Below are 17,315 nucleotides of genomic sequence, written 5' to 3' on the forward strand. Positions count from 1 at the left end.
AAAGAATTGAGACCATTAAAAATTTGTTTACTATTGGTAAATAAAAATATATTTTACATTAATATTATTGACATATGATAACACTTTTTAAATTAATTATTTATAATTGGCATTGAAAGTTGGAATTTTTTACATCAATTATATAAAAAATGTAAAAAATTTGTAAAATTTTGTTGACTTTCTAAGTTAATTGTGTCTAAACTTAAATGTTGTTTTTAACCTATGTTAAAAACAATTTTTTGTAGTAGTGATTGTACTTTTACTTTAATTGTATATATTAAATATAAATTATATGAACTAGTAATTTTTTATAATTTTTACAAGTATTATTAAATTAAAATGAATTTTAAAAATAAATAATTAAAAAATTATAACAAATTCAGATTTTAAATAAATATTAAATTACAAAAATAAATATTTAATATTAAAAATATTACTCAATGTAATAATAATAAAAAATTAATTTCAAAAAATATTTTTATTTAAACTTTTTTAAAAAATACTCTTATTTAAAAATTTATACTCTATATATATATATATATATATATATATATAATAATAATAATAATCTTCACATGAATATAAATTTAAAAATTCTTACACTCAATTAATTGTATATACATGTAAATTAGATTAATTACCTCTTGATATATATTATTAATTTTTTACATAGATATAACAAATTAAAATACCTCTTATTTTATTTTTAATAAAATGTTAATATTTTTAAAAAAAGTTATTAAATGTAAATTTAAAGGGAAGAGCATCCCAATCATGGGGCTCCAAACACAATTTTTTGAAATAAAAAACAAAGAACAGGTAGATTCAAAATGGTGCAGTTTCCGCGCTTCCCTTCTCTGTTCTCAGATTCCAACTCAATGGCCACGCTTAGCCATTCACCTACGTTCAGAATCGCCGTCGACGCTCACCACGATCCTCTCTTACCATTTCTCTGGTTCTTCTCTTTCTCTCTCACACTCTCGCTCACACACGAAGTTTCCCAATCTCATCATTTTTCCGCATTTTGTGAATTCAGGTCTATCAGAAAAGCCCTAGAAGCTTCTAACAATTCTGCTCTGAATCTCTGTAATTTACTCAGAGATTGCATCAGAAACTTCAAGAGCAATGACCGGTACCGAAACGACGTCAGATTTCTCAAGATTTGGCTCCTCTATGTAACCTTCGCTCTTACTCTTTCTACGAAAGAAAATGGTTTCATTGATGCTGAACTCATGCCCTAGGGTATGCGTATATAAAATTTTTAACAATTCGAAATGTAACAGTGGTTAATGCTGCTAATAATTACAGTAGTTTAATGCATTAATCTAACTGACATTGCAACTAACATAACAACTTGTGTTGCATGCATGTGACGACTATGTTACTAAGTATCAGACTATGTTAATTGTTTGAACGGTTTGCGAGCGATGATGTGATGTGGAATGAATGTTGTTGCTTTGAGAGACTTTGGAAGGCCTAACTTGGTTCGGTTGGTTTTTTTGTGCAGATGGGAGTTAGTGCGGATTTTGATGGTGTTTTCAAAGAAATGCTGAGCTGTAATGTATGTGCCAACAATTCTTCGCTTTATGTGTGGTCTGCAAGTTTTTTTGAGTTGAAGGGAAGATTGCGTGATGCCCTCACCATCTACAAGCTTGGCATTTCGAGGTTGGTGTTGTTGACATTGCAAGTTGAAATAATAAAAAGAATTAATTTTGATTTTATTTTTGAGTCAATGTTCGATAGGAAAGCAGAGCCAATTGAGTGGTTGAAGAAGGCGCAGACCTTGTTTCTTGATAGAATTTCTGAAATATGGAATGCTGCTTCGAGTCAGGAGGTATGCATATTGGAACATTGCCTTACAATTAAACAAATTAAGCCAAATTTTATTTACTGTTATTCTCTATGGTCTTTGTCTGTCTCTTATATCTGTTCAATCTTGATACTTCTAACCACTAATTTAAGAATTCTTATATAATTTCTGGTTTTAGGTTGATTTTAAAGAATCCACGAAATTGGAAAATAACGGCATTAATCCTTGGGACTCCACCACCATGGATAGCCTGTTGAAGAAGATATATCCTTTAATTGTGAAATTTGATGTGAGATGTTTTAAACTTTTGTTATCGACATACATGTTTTGATTTATCACACCTGACAAAGATTCAGTTCGCTTATGCTTCTTTAAACTCACTTCAGGGGTATCATTCGAGCACTAAAGCTTACACAGGAAAAGTGGCCTTATCTACTTCCAAGAATTCATCAAGGAAAAAAGTTATAGAGATAGGTTGTACACTCTTAAGTTTTAATCATATTTATTATCAGAAATCTGAGAGTAAAATACCATTTTCGTCCTTGAAAAATTTGGCATCGGTCACATTAGTCACTGTTGAAGGACATATTCATCTTTCAGGGACTAATGTATCCTACCCTGAATGTTTGGAGTTTGGAGGACAAAAATAGTGTTTCAGTCAAAATCTGAATGTAGTTGTCTGACTGATGATCTTGTTGAATGAATTCGTTACATCTCTCCAGTTTTTGTAGCTTGTCTTCTGTAATTAATCATGTTTCAGAGCAGTTTCTACGAGAATTAGGTTTATTTATTTACTTATTTCTCTATACGCTGCTTTCTTGTATGGTGGCTTCACTTTATTTTATTACTAACTGCTCTATTTCTCTTGTTTGTACTTATCATGACATTAAAGGTGGAATGAAGTACCATATCAAGGGCTGTGCTGGGCAGGGTGGTTTTGCGCAAGTATATAAGGCATATGTTAACGGTGATTCTGATGATGTGGTTGCACTAAAGGTGATGGATGATGACTGTTCAAATCATTTTTCTATAAAAGGTAAACCTATTGGCTCATTAGATTTTATTTTGAACCTTAAATGGCAGATGCAAAAGCCAGCTTTCCCATGGGAATTTTACATGTATCGTCAGCTTGATCATCACATCTCAGATAGAGAGGTATGCCACTATGCTGACATCATCAATACCAGCGACCTTCCTTTTCTATGAACATCTGCTTATTCTGAGTTCTTTGACATCATGCTTTACCAGAGGTCAAATTATGGTTTTGCTCATGGAATTCATCTCTATTCTGACTGTAGCATACTCATCTGTGACTATTTAGCTAATGGAACGCTACAGGTCAGCTATTTTATTTCCTTTGATTTTCCTTAGTATCTTCTGTATCCTTTGGTATTAATTGTCTACTGAAAATACTATGCAGGATGTCGTAAACTCATATGTTGTCATAGGAAAATCCATGGAAGAAGTGTTATGCATTTATTACACAATAGAAATGTTACGCATGGTTGAAACTTTGCACAATGTTGGCTTGATTCATGGTGATTTCAAGCCTGATAATCTGCTAATTCGCTATGCTAGGTAAATTTAAGCATTGTTGTGGTTCATGCTTTGTACAATCAGAATTATAATACTTCAAAATTTTCCCATTCTTCTCAAGTTATCCATTTTTTGCTTTCCTTTGTTTGTTTGTACCTTGTATGACTAATTGTAAAGCTGTTTCCCCATTCTTAATTTATGAGGGTATGACTAATGTATCTAAAGTAGGGATATTTTCAATCCATTAGTTGCACCTCTCTTGTTATTTTATACTTTTGAATCTAAGAATGTGGGGTTTACAAAGTTCCTCTGAAAGTACAAAAGCATCATCTGCTGGAGTGAAAGCATAATCATTTATATAAATATAACTTCCTATATTCACCAACAGAACCTGCTTGCAAATGCCTGAAAGTTTATTGCTTAATGCGCATTGCATGATGAGCAATGCTTCCTCTAATAACCATGCATTGTGTCCAGTTGCTTACATGATTTGCATTTGTGGATGGTGCTCATTACATGTCTTGCTATTTTTCAGGGGTAACCTTACAGAAGATGGGTTCTTGGACCGAAGTGGTACATGGTGCGATCAGGTAAGTTTTTATCCCAATGATACATTGAGTTATTTTTGTTGGTTTCATTATTAATCAGTACATATATTTTATCTGCAGGGTCTTTGCCTTGTTGACTGGGGAAGAGGGATTGATCTGCATCTCTTTCCAGATCAAACGCTATTTAAGGGAGATTGCAGAACTTCTGGTTTTCGCTGCATTGAGATGCAGGAGGATAAGCCATGGAAATTTCAGGCAAGTCACTTCTTAAATTACACAACAAATGCAATGAAGCTCATTATTTACCGCCTTTAAATTTCAACTTCTCTATCACTGCCAACAGGTAGACGCATACGGGCTTTGTGCTATTGTCCATATGATGTTGCATAATACCTATATGGAAATTGTCAAAAAAGAGCAATCTGATGGGAGTTATGTGTATCTTCCTAGACTACCCTTTAAACGGTATATTCCTCATTCTATTTTGTATGCAATTGTTACGTTTGTTTAGCGCTGTGATTTGTTATAAAGGATATGAAAAATTGTTCTGTTTCCAGTTTTCCAGTTACTGAAAAATCAATTTGGAAACTTTAATGCCAGAAGCCCAGAACTGAAGTGCTTTTCACCATTCCTTTTATTTTCAACTTCCTTTTTCATTCTGATATTTTGCTTGTGGAATCAAACAGTTATTGGAATGTTGAGCTCTGGAAGACTTTCTTCACTAAGATGCTAAACCAATACCCCCACGACAACGATAAAGGGTTGCTGCAGGACTTGAAGAAGCCCTTCCAGGACTATATGGGCTCCGATCCGCAGCTTATAAAGAAACTAAAGGAGTTACTGTCAAAACAAAGGGCTTCCTTGTGTTCCGCATAATGCTTTAAGATCATTACACATCCACTTTTGTTATAACAATCTTGCCGCTACTAAGTGCCTATCATATTCTTGGTTTAATGGAAGACGAGTAAACAGATGTACAATGCAAGCAATCAAAGACTGATGTAGAAGGTAAAGTATGTTTGCCTTTTGGGTTTAGGTTTCTATGCACATACTCTTCAATTAGGGAAAAGACTCCTGTAAAGTGAGTGTCTCTAAAATGTGCAAGCAAAAGTGTACTCACCCTAAAGTTTTAGTGAGTTAATATCATAATGCACTTATAATTAAATGAAGGGTGGATATACTCTTATCCACCATAGAGACTGGCTCACTTTGTGTATTAGCCTGTTAGGCTTTGCAATTCTAATATATTTTGTTTCTTGTCTTCTGTAGTTAAGGTCAGAAATTTGACGGGTATGACAGTTGTGTAGTTTTAAGTAATGGTGTACATACATGTCCAAATTAATAAGCCGTTGTATTTATATGCAACGTGTTGTAATCAGGTATGACAGTTTCATCTGCCGTTTTGTTTATTGTCTGGGGCGTGATAATGTTCAAGTCATCTTTATAGTTATGAGTTCTTTAAAATCTCTATTTGGTTGAGTTCTGTGATACTTTGTTTCGTTTTTATATGCTCTATGTTGCTAGATGGAAATTACATGATATATTACTGGACAGTTTTGAGAAGGTTCTTCAGACATAGTAATGTTACATTCATTGCCTCATCTAAAGATTACATCAGAATTCAGATTCGAATTTTCGCTCCCACTGTCAAGGGCTTTTATGGATATGGACCAATTCGACATGTCAGCGTTTCTCAATTTGGGAGATTCTGGCCTAAATTTGGTGCATGTAACTGTCAAGCTAGGTGCAATAGGTCGATAAATTATTGATACCTGATTAAAATGCGTAACCATCATAGTCAATTAAGGAAATGTCTATAACTTGATTAACTAAGTGCGTCCACTTTGGGTGCACTGAATTTATGCAAAAAAATTTCCTAACTTCAACGCAATCAATCAAATGGCCCATCACCTGATCTTAAAAATTGATATGCCTCGTCATGCGCTTAGGAGTCAAGAAAATATGGACGGGTTTATCCGCCCCCCTCAGTCAACAATATGGACGAGCCCTGTTAAGGTCACCAACGGAATATGGTAAAAATATTTGGCTCGTGTAAAGTGTAGGTTTGGGACGTGCCTAATATGTTTCATTGTAAGTTTCAGTGTTTATATGTTCGGTCGTTATGTTGCAGTTTCTCAACGATCAAGCACAATATAAGGAAAATAAATATGGTTTTTCTTTTAGATTAAAAAAATACTGAGAAAGATGGATATTAAGTGAATTTCAATATATGTGTAAATATATGAACACTAGGGACTTAAATAGTATTTGAAATTAATTTGCATTTTCCGCAGAAAGATGGAAGTGCGTGACCTTACAATCATATCAGAATTCCAGCGGACCGTGTTCTATGTATGCACATGCAATAAATGAATAATTTTTGAAAGGTTTTAATGTTAAAAAGTATCATAGTATATATGTATATATGAAAATAAACATTATTGAGTGGATTCTTTAGAGTTCCGGATATAGAAGTAAGAGGTAAATAACAGGAAAGTGGGGAAATAAGAGGATTAAAAAATTTGCAACCTTTTTCCAATTAATATAAATAAAAAACATAGGTAAAAAAAAAAAAAAACATTGTTGACAACTAAAAAACAAATCAACGGATCAAGTCATTGGTCTGGACAACCTAAAAGATTGGCGGAGTAAAAAATCAACTTAATTCAAAATTGGTTAGCAACAAAAAATTAATATGAATCGATCTTTTAGAAATGTTTTTTCTATTTTTTTAAAAATGTTTAGATAGCTAAAAACTCAAGTAAGAAAGTCCACATATAAAATATTATTATTTAACATTTTAATATTGAAAATTCATATTATAATAATATATTACGACCCTTTTATACCAATTTAAAAATCACATCTACTTTGATTTTTTATTAATTTTATATTAATTTATTACTTAGTATATCATACAATACTAAAAATATATTTAACACGAGTATACAGAATTTAAACATGATATTTATAATTATTTTTAACAATTACAACTATACAGAATGTATATTAGTTGTAATATTGATGTGTATATATAACAAACACAGTATTTTCTACTTTTTTTAGTTTGTTGGTCGGGAGGTAGTATTTTCAACTTGAATCGTTGGCTTGCTAAATGCTAAATATTTGGAGATGTAATATTTTTGGGGTGACACGACACTCATTGGGCTGCTGACAAAATATTCGGCGATTATGTCGGGCGCAGACGCTTTGGGCGAAAGAAAATGGTTGGGACAAAAAGAAAAAGCGAGGGGCAAATCCGTCATTACAGATAAAACCCTAGCGCCTTCATTCGGTGCTCCCATTTATAGTCTCACTCTCATATCCTTCCCCTCCCTCACGATCTGAACGGAGGAGGCCTCTCTTCGGGTATTCCGTTTTTCTTCTTCCATTCTTTCCTCTTTCTTTCATAGTCATTTCGCCTTCTTCATTTCCGTGTTCTATGTTCGTTTTTGTTTTGTATTCGATTTGCCTTTGCGATCTGTTTTACTATAAGGAGTTTGTGACTGGTGAGAGTGAGATCAACTGTTATAGAATTTTGTATTTCTGATTGCTTCATGCTTTGTCAGATACATACTCGCATTCTGCGACCGATTTACTTGGAGATTTTTACTGTTCTTCCTTTTAAGTAGTGATGTTGGATTCTTGCGTGCTTAGACTGGGTTTATAATGCATGCTCTCAAGTGTGTTTGAGAAAAGGGGTTGATAGTGAATTTCTTTTATCTGTATTTGCTATGTTTTCACAACATTTAATGTAGGTTTGTACATTTTGTGAATGCTTTGTGTAGTATTTTGTGTTAACGTGTTTTAATATTAAACAGAGTTGCCAAGTGTGTGTTCTAGTTGATGTGTATAAAACTGTAAATGCATTTGATTTTCTTTCAAAATGGTGTTTTCTATAGAATCTGCTGCCAATAGTGACTTATTGTTATGGTTAAATGCTTACAGGTCACCATCTAGACTGCAATCATGGCTGATGGACTGCAGCATCCATCAGTTGTTCAGAAGTTAGCTGGACAGTCTTATCTGGTGTCCAGGCTTAGCCCTAATTTTAACTCCAGGAATTACACTACAAGTGGTCCTTACTTCAATGGAGGAGTGCACCCTTCTGGGTTGGCTGTTGTATCGCCTGTATCTTCAGTCACTGCTCACGCTCCGGCTGAGAAAGGAGCAAGTGCTTTTCTAGTGGATTTCTTGATGGGTGGAGTGTCTGCTGCTGTATCCAAGACAGCTGCTGCTCCAATTGAACGAGTTAAATTACTTATCCAAAATCAGGATGAAATGATCAAGAGTGGTCGGTTATCTGAGCCATATAAGGGAATCAGAGATTGTTTTGCTCGAACCATGAAGGATGAGGGTGTAATTTCTCTTTGGAGAGGAAATACTGCTAATGTCATCAGATACTTCCCAACTCAGGTGATAATCTAACTTATGTAATGATTTTAAAGAGTTATGGCTACCTTCATTTATACTTTTGCTTCTAGAAATAATGCGTGTGATAACATTTCTTCAAAAGTAGATTCACTGTTGAAACTAGAAAATTTTGGGTTGAGTTATTTTGTTGTTTAAACATGTCACATCTGATTTAATTGTTTTAATAGTCAACCTTTTATAATATCATGGTTTTTTTACATTGCCTGTAATTCTTTGTACATCACACATGAAAATTCAGTCTCACTCCTGTTTCTGTATCATGAGATTTTTGTCTAGATCTGTGCAGTGTTGCATCAATACCGAAGTCTACATGCTATGTAACGATTATGCCTATTTGTTATCTCTTCTAGGTGCTCTTCCAATTGCATCGATCTATTTTTAGTTAGATTAGCTTGTATTTTGTAAGGGCAAGGATTTTAGATACATCTATTCATAACTTTCTTGCAATTTACAGTTATATCCCTCCATAAAAGAGAGACTTTATCTGTTTTATTTGATAGCAGGGTATTTGACTTTGCGATTTTGTTCTGTAATTTATAATTTGCTCCTTTCCCTTCCAGGCTCTGAACTTTGCTTTTAAGGATTACTTCAAGAGGCTTTTCAACTTTAAAAAGGATAGAGATGGCTATTGGAAGTGGTTTGCTGGTAATTTGGCGTCTGGTGGGGCTGCTGGGGCTTCTTCCCTCTTATTTGTCTATTCTTTGGATTATGCTCGTACTCGTTTAGCAAACGATGCAAAGGCTGCAAAAAAGGGTGGTGAGAGGCAGTTTAATGGCCTGATTGATGTTTACAAGAAAACTATTAAGTCTGACGGTGTTGCTGGCCTTTATCGTGGATTCAACATCTCATGTGTTGGGATTATAGTGTATCGTGGTCTTTATTTTGGAATGTATGATTCTCTGAAACCAGTTGTTTTGGTTGGTGGGTTGCAGGTATCTACAAAATTTGAATCCAAAATATGCTATTTTTAACTAGTATTTTGTTAGCACAACTCATCTTTGGCTCATTTCACTCTTAATTTATATTTGTTAACTGTTATTTCGTTGAATATAAATTACTAGTTTGAATATGTTAGCTTTGTTAATGTTGTTAATTGTATCCCTTCTATGGATTTAATGACACTTGTCAGCATATTAGTGCCTAGTCAGCTACTTTTAGTTGTGCCTACATAAACTTTATCTTAAATATTCTTTAATTCTGATGGATAATATCCATGATGACTTTGCCTGTACTAAATTAAATTTGTGGATTTGTTGTTCTATTTTTTTGACTCTTACCTTTTCTCCCTTGTTATCATTATACTTGTTCTTACCCAGTGAATTATTCTTGTTAACAGGATAGTTTCTTTGCTAGTTTCCTTTTGGGATGGGGAATCACAATTGGGGCTGGTTTGGCTTCTTATCCCATCGACACTGTGCGTAGAAGGATGATGATGACTTCTGGAGAAGCTGTGAAGTACAGGAGTTCTTTACATGCATTCCAAACAATCGTTGCAAATGAGGGTGCTAAGTCACTCTTCAAAGGTGCTGGTGCAAACATATTACGTGCTGTTGCAGGTGCTGGTGTGCTTGCTGGTTATGACAAGCTGCAGCTCATTTTGTTTGGAAAGAAATATGGCTCTGGCGGAGGCGGCTAAATGATGACGACAATTTCCTGGGATAACTACTTGATTCCCATATGATTTGAATAATTTTGGATGAAAAATTTCGGTATTGATGTTTTTCCTAAATTTAGGACCCTGATATTGAGATACCATAGTTCTGCGAACAAGAATTTTCATTGTTTGTTCCATGTCTTTTAGCTTATAATCTTTTGAGTTTGAGACCCCTTTTGCTCGAAATAATTAAGACGTTTTTGATTGCTCATCTGTTGTTGAAATGCGATTCTGTCGTGTGATAGTTTTATTATATTAAATTTAGATCAGTTAATGGTTATACCAATTTTTGCGTTGATGAGTTTTCCTATTCTGAGAGTGCTGTATTTCTCACATATTGGTTCATATAATTTGGGTATTTTCAATCTACGACATGACAGCAGACGAGGTATGGTGAAGGTGAGTGAGTCTTTCATCCGTTAAGGATTGGGCCTAAACTTGGACCATAGAAAAGGTACGTTTAGCTCGATAGGTCAATTTGAGTAGGCTCAATCCGTTGGTAACAGACCATTATAGGTAATATATGTCGGGTTGGGTTAGGTTAGCCTACCGATCTATTGTACGTGTTAATTTCTTTTTATGAACTAATCTATTGAAAGTTGGTCCAAGGACTTTTATTTTTTCTAAAAAATCATTTACAGATTAAAATGAAAAACTTCAGAGTCATATTAGTAATATAGTAATTAATATGTTTATAATATATATACAAAATTATCAATTTATTAGCATATTCCTGTATTAACAACTTATTATTAATGTTTATTATATTTATAACTAAAACTCAATAAAAAATGTCTTTTATTCTTAAAGTTTTTATGTTTATAATTTAACAAGAAGTTTTAATTTAATAATAAAGAAGTCCAAGTAAACAAAAGTTCTAAATAATTGTAATATGTGTTTTTTTTTAAATCTGAGTTGTGGTTGGGCTAGATTACTTGCAATCCATTTAAGCACTCGCACATTTTATTGACAGAAAAAAGTACTCATACATTTTAATATTCCTGATTTCTCAATTCTTCAAAATCTAGTCGCTTTTCCCAAATTTTATCCAAATAATAATAATAATATACACATTATTGATTTGGATAAATTAATAAAAAATGAATAGTATATAATAAAAGTTTTTTGTTTAATTATATATATATATATATATATATATATTGTAAATTTGTCTACAATAATGATATATTATATATTTATTACATTTTTTGTTAATTATTTAATAAAATATGAGGTGAGTGACTTAATTTAAACAATTAATGTGAGCAATTAAAGCTAGAAAAACTCTAATTAAATAATGCAGTAAATTATGTGGTATCCTGCAAAATTTTTTAGTATCATGCTCAAAAAATTTAGACTAATAAAAAAAGACACATATTAAGTTAAAAAAATTATTATATATAATTTATTTAAAGTTATATTATTTATATTATTTGTTACATAGTTTTATTATATATATATACATATATTTAATTTTTTATTATTTTTTTATTTTTTCAAATAAAATATAATTTTTATTTATTATAAATAAAAAATAATGATAACATAATATATTAATATAATAATTATAAAATTAAAAATATAGAGATATATTAATATAATATTATTATTTTTTAAAAATTTTAGTTAGTTTAATTTTAATTGCATCTTAGTTTTATTCAAAAATTTAATTGCTTCCCAACTTGTTTAAATATAACAAATATAATAATTTTTTATTAAATAAATTTAATATAAATTATATTTTATTTGAAATTAAAAATTTATAAAAAATATAATAATAATAATATAACTATATAACAAATAATATAACTTTAAATAGATTATATATAATAATTTTGTTTAACTTGACATGTCTCTCTTTTTTATTACTCTAAATTTTTTTAGGTACAATACTTATAATTTTTTTTTTAAAGAACTACGGCATACACCTATTTCTTTTTGTTGAGCACTCTTACTAAGTTATAAAATAAAATACTATTTTAAAAATAAAATTAATTATAAAAATAGAATTTAATTAAAAATACAACTCACTCAATTAAAAAAAATGCAAACTTATTTTAAACCTCACTTATAAAACATAAAACCAGCATTTAACTCAAATAAAGTACAACTTTATAAAACAATTAATTACAACACATTGTAATGTTTTAACATTGAAGAAACAACAAAGCAACATGAAACAGCTTATTCATAAACGTGACTACTCTATCCTCATTGTTGAATGCTTTTAAAGTTTTGTCTTCAGTATTATAAATTTATCACATTAAAATATAGCATGTTCTAAATAAACGAGTAATAGTGTCTAAATTCTTGTATATAACTAGATATAAACTCACACAAAGTGAGGGAGTTTAGCAAAAACGCGAGTATAAAAAAATTACTTGAACTTTAATATATCATGCATATGACTCAAAATTAATAACATAATCACTAAAAGTATTTCTCTTATGAAAGAAAGTTTAAATATATACTCATGCTTCACACGAACACCAATTATGAAGAATTAAAAAATAGATTCCCATTTATATAAAATATTTCTAAAATAAATAGAAGAATAGAGCTCTCCATTTTATCATTGTTAGAATCTCATAAATCATAAAGTCAAACTTGGGTGGAAATGTTAGTTGTGTGTTCTATATCAAAAAAAGAATGTCTTTGATATTATTATTTCTGATTCTCTGAACTGATTGGTCAACAGTACATATTTGTTTAATGAGAGGGTGAATAACTAATATCTTGAATTGCAGTGAATGATCAGTAACTAAATAAGTATTGCTATTGAAGGTATATGTGTTTGATGTATAATGAAAAATATTCAACTAAAAAAGATAATAATAAAAAAATGACTCATAAGTTAATTTATTAATAGGTAAAAAACATGCAATAAAATAATAAAGTGTGAACATTATACCTTACATTTCAAATTTAATATATTATAAATAGATAAATCGTTCTAAATATAATTCAATAAAAAAATTCCCAGAATATTATTTTTATAGCAAGATCGCTGATTACTTAAATTAGACTTATCTGTATTCTTTATTAAAATGATGATGTCTTTGATATAATGTTGACAGCTTATCATGTTAATTTTTCACAATTCAATTTCCAGAGGAAACAAATGAAACGAAGCTATCGTCAAATAATGCCAAAAAACTGGCTCAAGCTCTAAATACCGAGAAATATTATTAGCCTATCTATAGTTTCACCAATGATTTATGGTTGAATTTTTTGCGATTCACAAAAAAATTAATTGGCTTATATATATATATATATATATATTAAAATTTAATTTTAATCTCTATAAAATTGTTATTAGTTTTAATTTTCTTTGCTGATATAGTCTTAACAAGAAAACGATGCACAACACAGAAATTAATACGTAACAATATTTAAATTAATTATGTCATAATCTATCAGTAGCTAAGAATAAAATTAATAATTTTAAATATATATAAATTTAAAATAATTTTATAAAAAGATGTTCAATCGAATTTTATTATATGTCACACAATAATTAATCTAAATAATAAACATATATTTTGTTACCGTTCAATAATTTGTCATAAACGTGGAGGCATTCAAGAGCTTTAGGTGTAGAACTGGAGTGAGACCTAATGAAGGTTGAGACCTGAGATCAGTAATCCCCAGGGAATGACCCTGAGTAACTCCCTTTTACTCATCTATTAACAAACAGTTATCAAAACTAGAGATTAAAATTACATATTAAAATTAGTGATTCAAATTTTAAAGAGAAAATATAAGATCATAGATGGGAAATTGATGTTTTACTCCATGATAAAATAAACAAAGCAATCAATTTTTTAGTCCAAGAGTTCAACGGGCATAGATGGACAATCTTGAAGCAGGGGTAGTCGCCACATAGGACTTGGAATATTAATTAGAGGCTAATCTTCATCTACGGCAAAATTCTTTGTTATCCCTTTGGTTTAAAGGAACCCATATTCTCATTAACTCCTTCTAATAGGGAGTTTCTTCTCTATATGTCCTTCTCTAACTCCACTCAAACTACTACGAAAATTACATTGGAAGGAGATAAGTCCTTATAATGCGCATGGTCAAGTCAAGTGCAAATAGAATCAAGAGCACTGTTGACTTTTTATGTGCTATCATGCCTCCCATCTAGAAACTCATTGCTAGAGAAGGATGCTTAAAGTGAGTGAATTATTTTATTCTTTTGAATAATTTTTAATTTTTTAGTTAGTGTTTAATACTGATTAACATTTTTAATAAATAGTTACAGATTCAATCCGTCTAGAAATATATGTACTTAGAATGGTGTTCCTTTTTTTTAAGTTTTAAAGTGGTATGTAGAGGAGAAATTTTTTTAAATAAATGTTACAATGTAAAAATATATGGTGTAGGTGTCGTAGAGACACCGTGTGGTGTCCTTTGATGTAACATGTAAAGAGGGAAAAAAAAAACAATAAATAGGTGTTATAAAGTATAAATATATGATATAAGTGTTTAAACTAGCTATGCAAATAAATGAACTAAAATCCATTATTTGATCTTGTGATAGCAGCATGGAGAGGTGAGTGATGGAGAGTTCCTATAACTAGTTCTCCTACAATGCGTACAGTAAAACTGACTAATGGGAAACCCATCAAATAATTGAGAAATTCTAACAAAGGAACCTAAAACCTCAACATTGGTTCGTAGGTTTTTGTAACGGTTAACCGTCACTTTAACAAGTTGTTGTGACAAATGTTTGAACTTTGGATGCTTCATTTTCTAACCATCTTGGTTTGTGCTAATCTGAAACGTGAACAAAACAACATGATTAAACAAAAGACTACGCCTTTCTCCTTTGAAAGTGAAATGAGATAGATCTTTATTCTCTTGCATTTGCATATATAGTGATTCACTCATTACTACCATTCATTGCCATAATCTCTCAAAGCAATGGCTTCACCTTCATCTATTTCTTCTTATTCCTTTACCACTTGTTTGTTGATCCTTCTGTTTTTGCATTTGTCATGTTTCATCAACAACCTCAATGCAAAGCACAGTCACAATCGCCAGCACAAGCACCCCAACAGGCACCAACACACTCAGAACCCTGCCTTAAACACAAGACTTCACACAGCTTTTCTTGGGCTCCAAGCATGGAAGAATGTGATCTACTCTGACCCATTTAACTTCACTGCCAATTGGGTAGGTCCTTCAGTTTGCAACTACACCGGTGTGTATTGTGCTCCATCAGTTGATGACCCTAAAGTCACTGTTGTGGCTGGCATTGACCTTAACTTTGGAGACATAGCAGGGTTCCTACCCAACGAAATAGCCCTACTTTCTGACCTTTCACTCCTTCATCTCAGTAACAACCGCTTCTGTGGCATCCTTCCAATGTCCTTAACCAACCTTACTCTTCTCTATGAACTTGATCTTAGCAACAATAGGTTTGTTGGAGCTTTTCCTTTGGTTGTGCTTTCCCTTCCTATGCTCAAATACCTTGACATTCGTTACAATGAATTTGAAGGGCCATTGCCTCCTCAACTCTTCAACAAAACATTTGATGCCATTTTTATTAACAACAACCGCTTCACAAGTTCTATTCCACCAAATTTAGGCCAAAGCTCAGCTTCTGTCATTGTCTTTGCCAACAACAAATTTGGAGGGTGTCTTCCAGAAAGCATAGTAAACTTTGCTGACACTTTGGAAGAACTTGTGTTGATCAACACAAGCTTATCAGGTTGTTTGCCACAGCAAGTTGGGTTTCTCTACAAACTCAAAGTGTTGGATGTGAGTTTCAACAACATTGTTGGCCCAATACCTTATAGCCTTGCGGGGTTGTCTCATTTGGAACAGCTAAATTTGGGGCATAACATGATGAGTGGCATAGTCCCTATGGGTGTTTGCGAGTTACCAAACTTAGCAAACTTCACCTTTTCTTACAACTTCTTCTGTGAGGAAGAGGGTATTTGTCAGAACTTGACATCAAAGAAAATAGTCTTTGATGACCGCAGAAACTGTTTGCCAGAGAAGCCACTTCAGAGGAGCCAAAAGGAATGCAGTGCCAAACTTGAACACCCAGTTGATTGCTTTGAGCTTTGCTGTGTTGAAGGTGGTTTTGGAAGCAATGTTTCTTCTGGTTCAGTGGCTGTTCCACCTTCTTCTATTCATGCATCAATGCCTGTTTCTGCACCACTTCTTGCACCAAGTTACCCATAAGCAATCGTTTGTGTTGATATGAATAGGAAAAATAAAGTTCAAATTTGAGTTAGGTGATTCCTTGTACATACAAAGTGGTGTGTTGATCAACGTATCTGTATTTTCTTGTGTCATACGTTATATTCCTTGGAAAGTGTTATATTTGACAGGAAATGAGGAAGTTCATAGATATTTCTTGCTTTGTGTGAAGGTTGAAGCCATAAGGAGACTTTTCTATTCAAGATTAAAATTTTCTCTCATCCTATTTTTAGAAAATAGTGGTTCATTCATGTTTTATGACAGACTAGTTAAGGGACAAGGTTTGTTTCACACTACTTTTACTTTGCACTCTAGTTTACACTAATGAAATATTGGAAAATAAAAGAAAAGTTGTAAGTATTTCATGCATGCATTGTAGGGATATTTTTGAATTTAAGTAAAATTTAAATAATATGAAAAATAAAATTATAAGATTTATTAATTTAAACAATAAAAAAAGAAGCTTTAATTTATGAGGAAAAGAGTAAATTATTTTTAAAATAAAGAATTATGAGAGTATAAGTGACTTAAATTATACGATGAAAAAGCAAATTTCAATATAAAAAGAATAAACTAAACTAAATATATGAGGAAAAAACTAATATAAAATAAAGTTTTGAAAATAAATATTATTTTTAAAAATATAAAAATAAGTGTTAAATAATATTAAAGTTAACTTTAACAGAAAAAAGAATTTTTTGTTTGTTATTAAGTGACACGATAATTAAAAAATCTACCTTTTTTTTTTAAAATTATATGACTTTATGCACACAACGTATACATGCATATAGAAAGTGTATCAAATAATAACTTTTTTAAATGTAAAAGTGAGATAAGTAAATATTGGCCTTTAAATTTTATTATGAATGATCATGATCAGTCATGTAACTTTTAATCTAATAGTTGATTTTGATTTTAGAATAATTTTAATAATAAAAAATAATTAGTGTATAAATATTATCTGTATTATGTAATAAAATATTTAGTAATGTAAAAAATAAAATAATAAAAATAAAGAAATATTATTTTTAAAGGATAAAGGGAATTTGAAAAAATGTTTTTGATTTACAAATATTTTAATAGTATAAATATATATTTAACATTTTTTTAATTTTATTGT

General features: G+C 31.2%; 3 protein-coding genes across 3 annotated transcripts; all 3 read left to right on the top strand.

Annotated features, from left to right (window-relative positions):
- Nucleotides 1-830: 830 nt before the first annotated feature.
- On the top strand, nt 831-5,063 carry LOC113859681 (mitotic checkpoint serine/threonine-protein kinase BUB1). The gene is made up of 14 exons (XM_027492392.1): nt 831-955; nt 1,037-1,175; nt 1,508-1,665; nt 1,744-1,834; nt 1,989-2,099; nt 2,197-2,284; nt 2,703-2,806; nt 2,894-2,965; nt 3,059-3,148; nt 3,231-3,388; nt 3,882-3,936; nt 4,015-4,149; nt 4,238-4,359; nt 4,581-5,063. The coding sequence occupies exons 1-14, from the start codon at nt 831-833 to the stop codon at nt 4,768-4,770; spliced, it is 1,638 nt and encodes a 545-aa protein (XP_027348193.1). The 3' UTR covers nt 4,771-5,063.
- Nucleotides 5,064-7,073: 2,010 nt separating this feature from the next.
- LOC113857775 (ADP,ATP carrier protein 3, mitochondrial-like) lies at nt 7,074-10,263 on the top strand. The gene is made up of 4 exons (XM_027489962.1): nt 7,074-7,263; nt 7,843-8,310; nt 8,889-9,260; nt 9,665-10,263. The coding sequence occupies exons 2-4, from the start codon at nt 7,864-7,866 to the stop codon at nt 9,962-9,964; spliced, it is 1,119 nt and encodes a 372-aa protein (XP_027345763.1). The 5' UTR covers nt 7,074-7,263; nt 7,843-7,863; the 3' UTR covers nt 9,965-10,263.
- Nucleotides 10,264-14,908: 4,645 nt separating this feature from the next.
- Nucleotides 14,909-16,177, top strand: LOC113859301 (leucine-rich repeat extensin-like protein 4). Its single transcript, XM_027492108.1, has one exon. The coding sequence runs from the start codon at nt 14,909-14,911 to the stop codon at nt 16,175-16,177; it is 1,269 nt and encodes a 422-aa protein (XP_027347909.1).
- The last annotated feature ends 1,138 nt before the right edge of the window (nt 16,178-17,315 follow it).

The sequence above is a fragment of the Abrus precatorius genome, unplaced genomic scaffold (assembly GCF_003935025.1).
Source record: "Abrus precatorius isolate BTA unplaced genomic scaffold, Abrus_2018 Scaffold2, whole genome shotgun sequence".
Taxonomy (NCBI): domain Eukaryota; kingdom Viridiplantae; phylum Streptophyta; class Magnoliopsida; order Fabales; family Fabaceae; genus Abrus; species Abrus precatorius.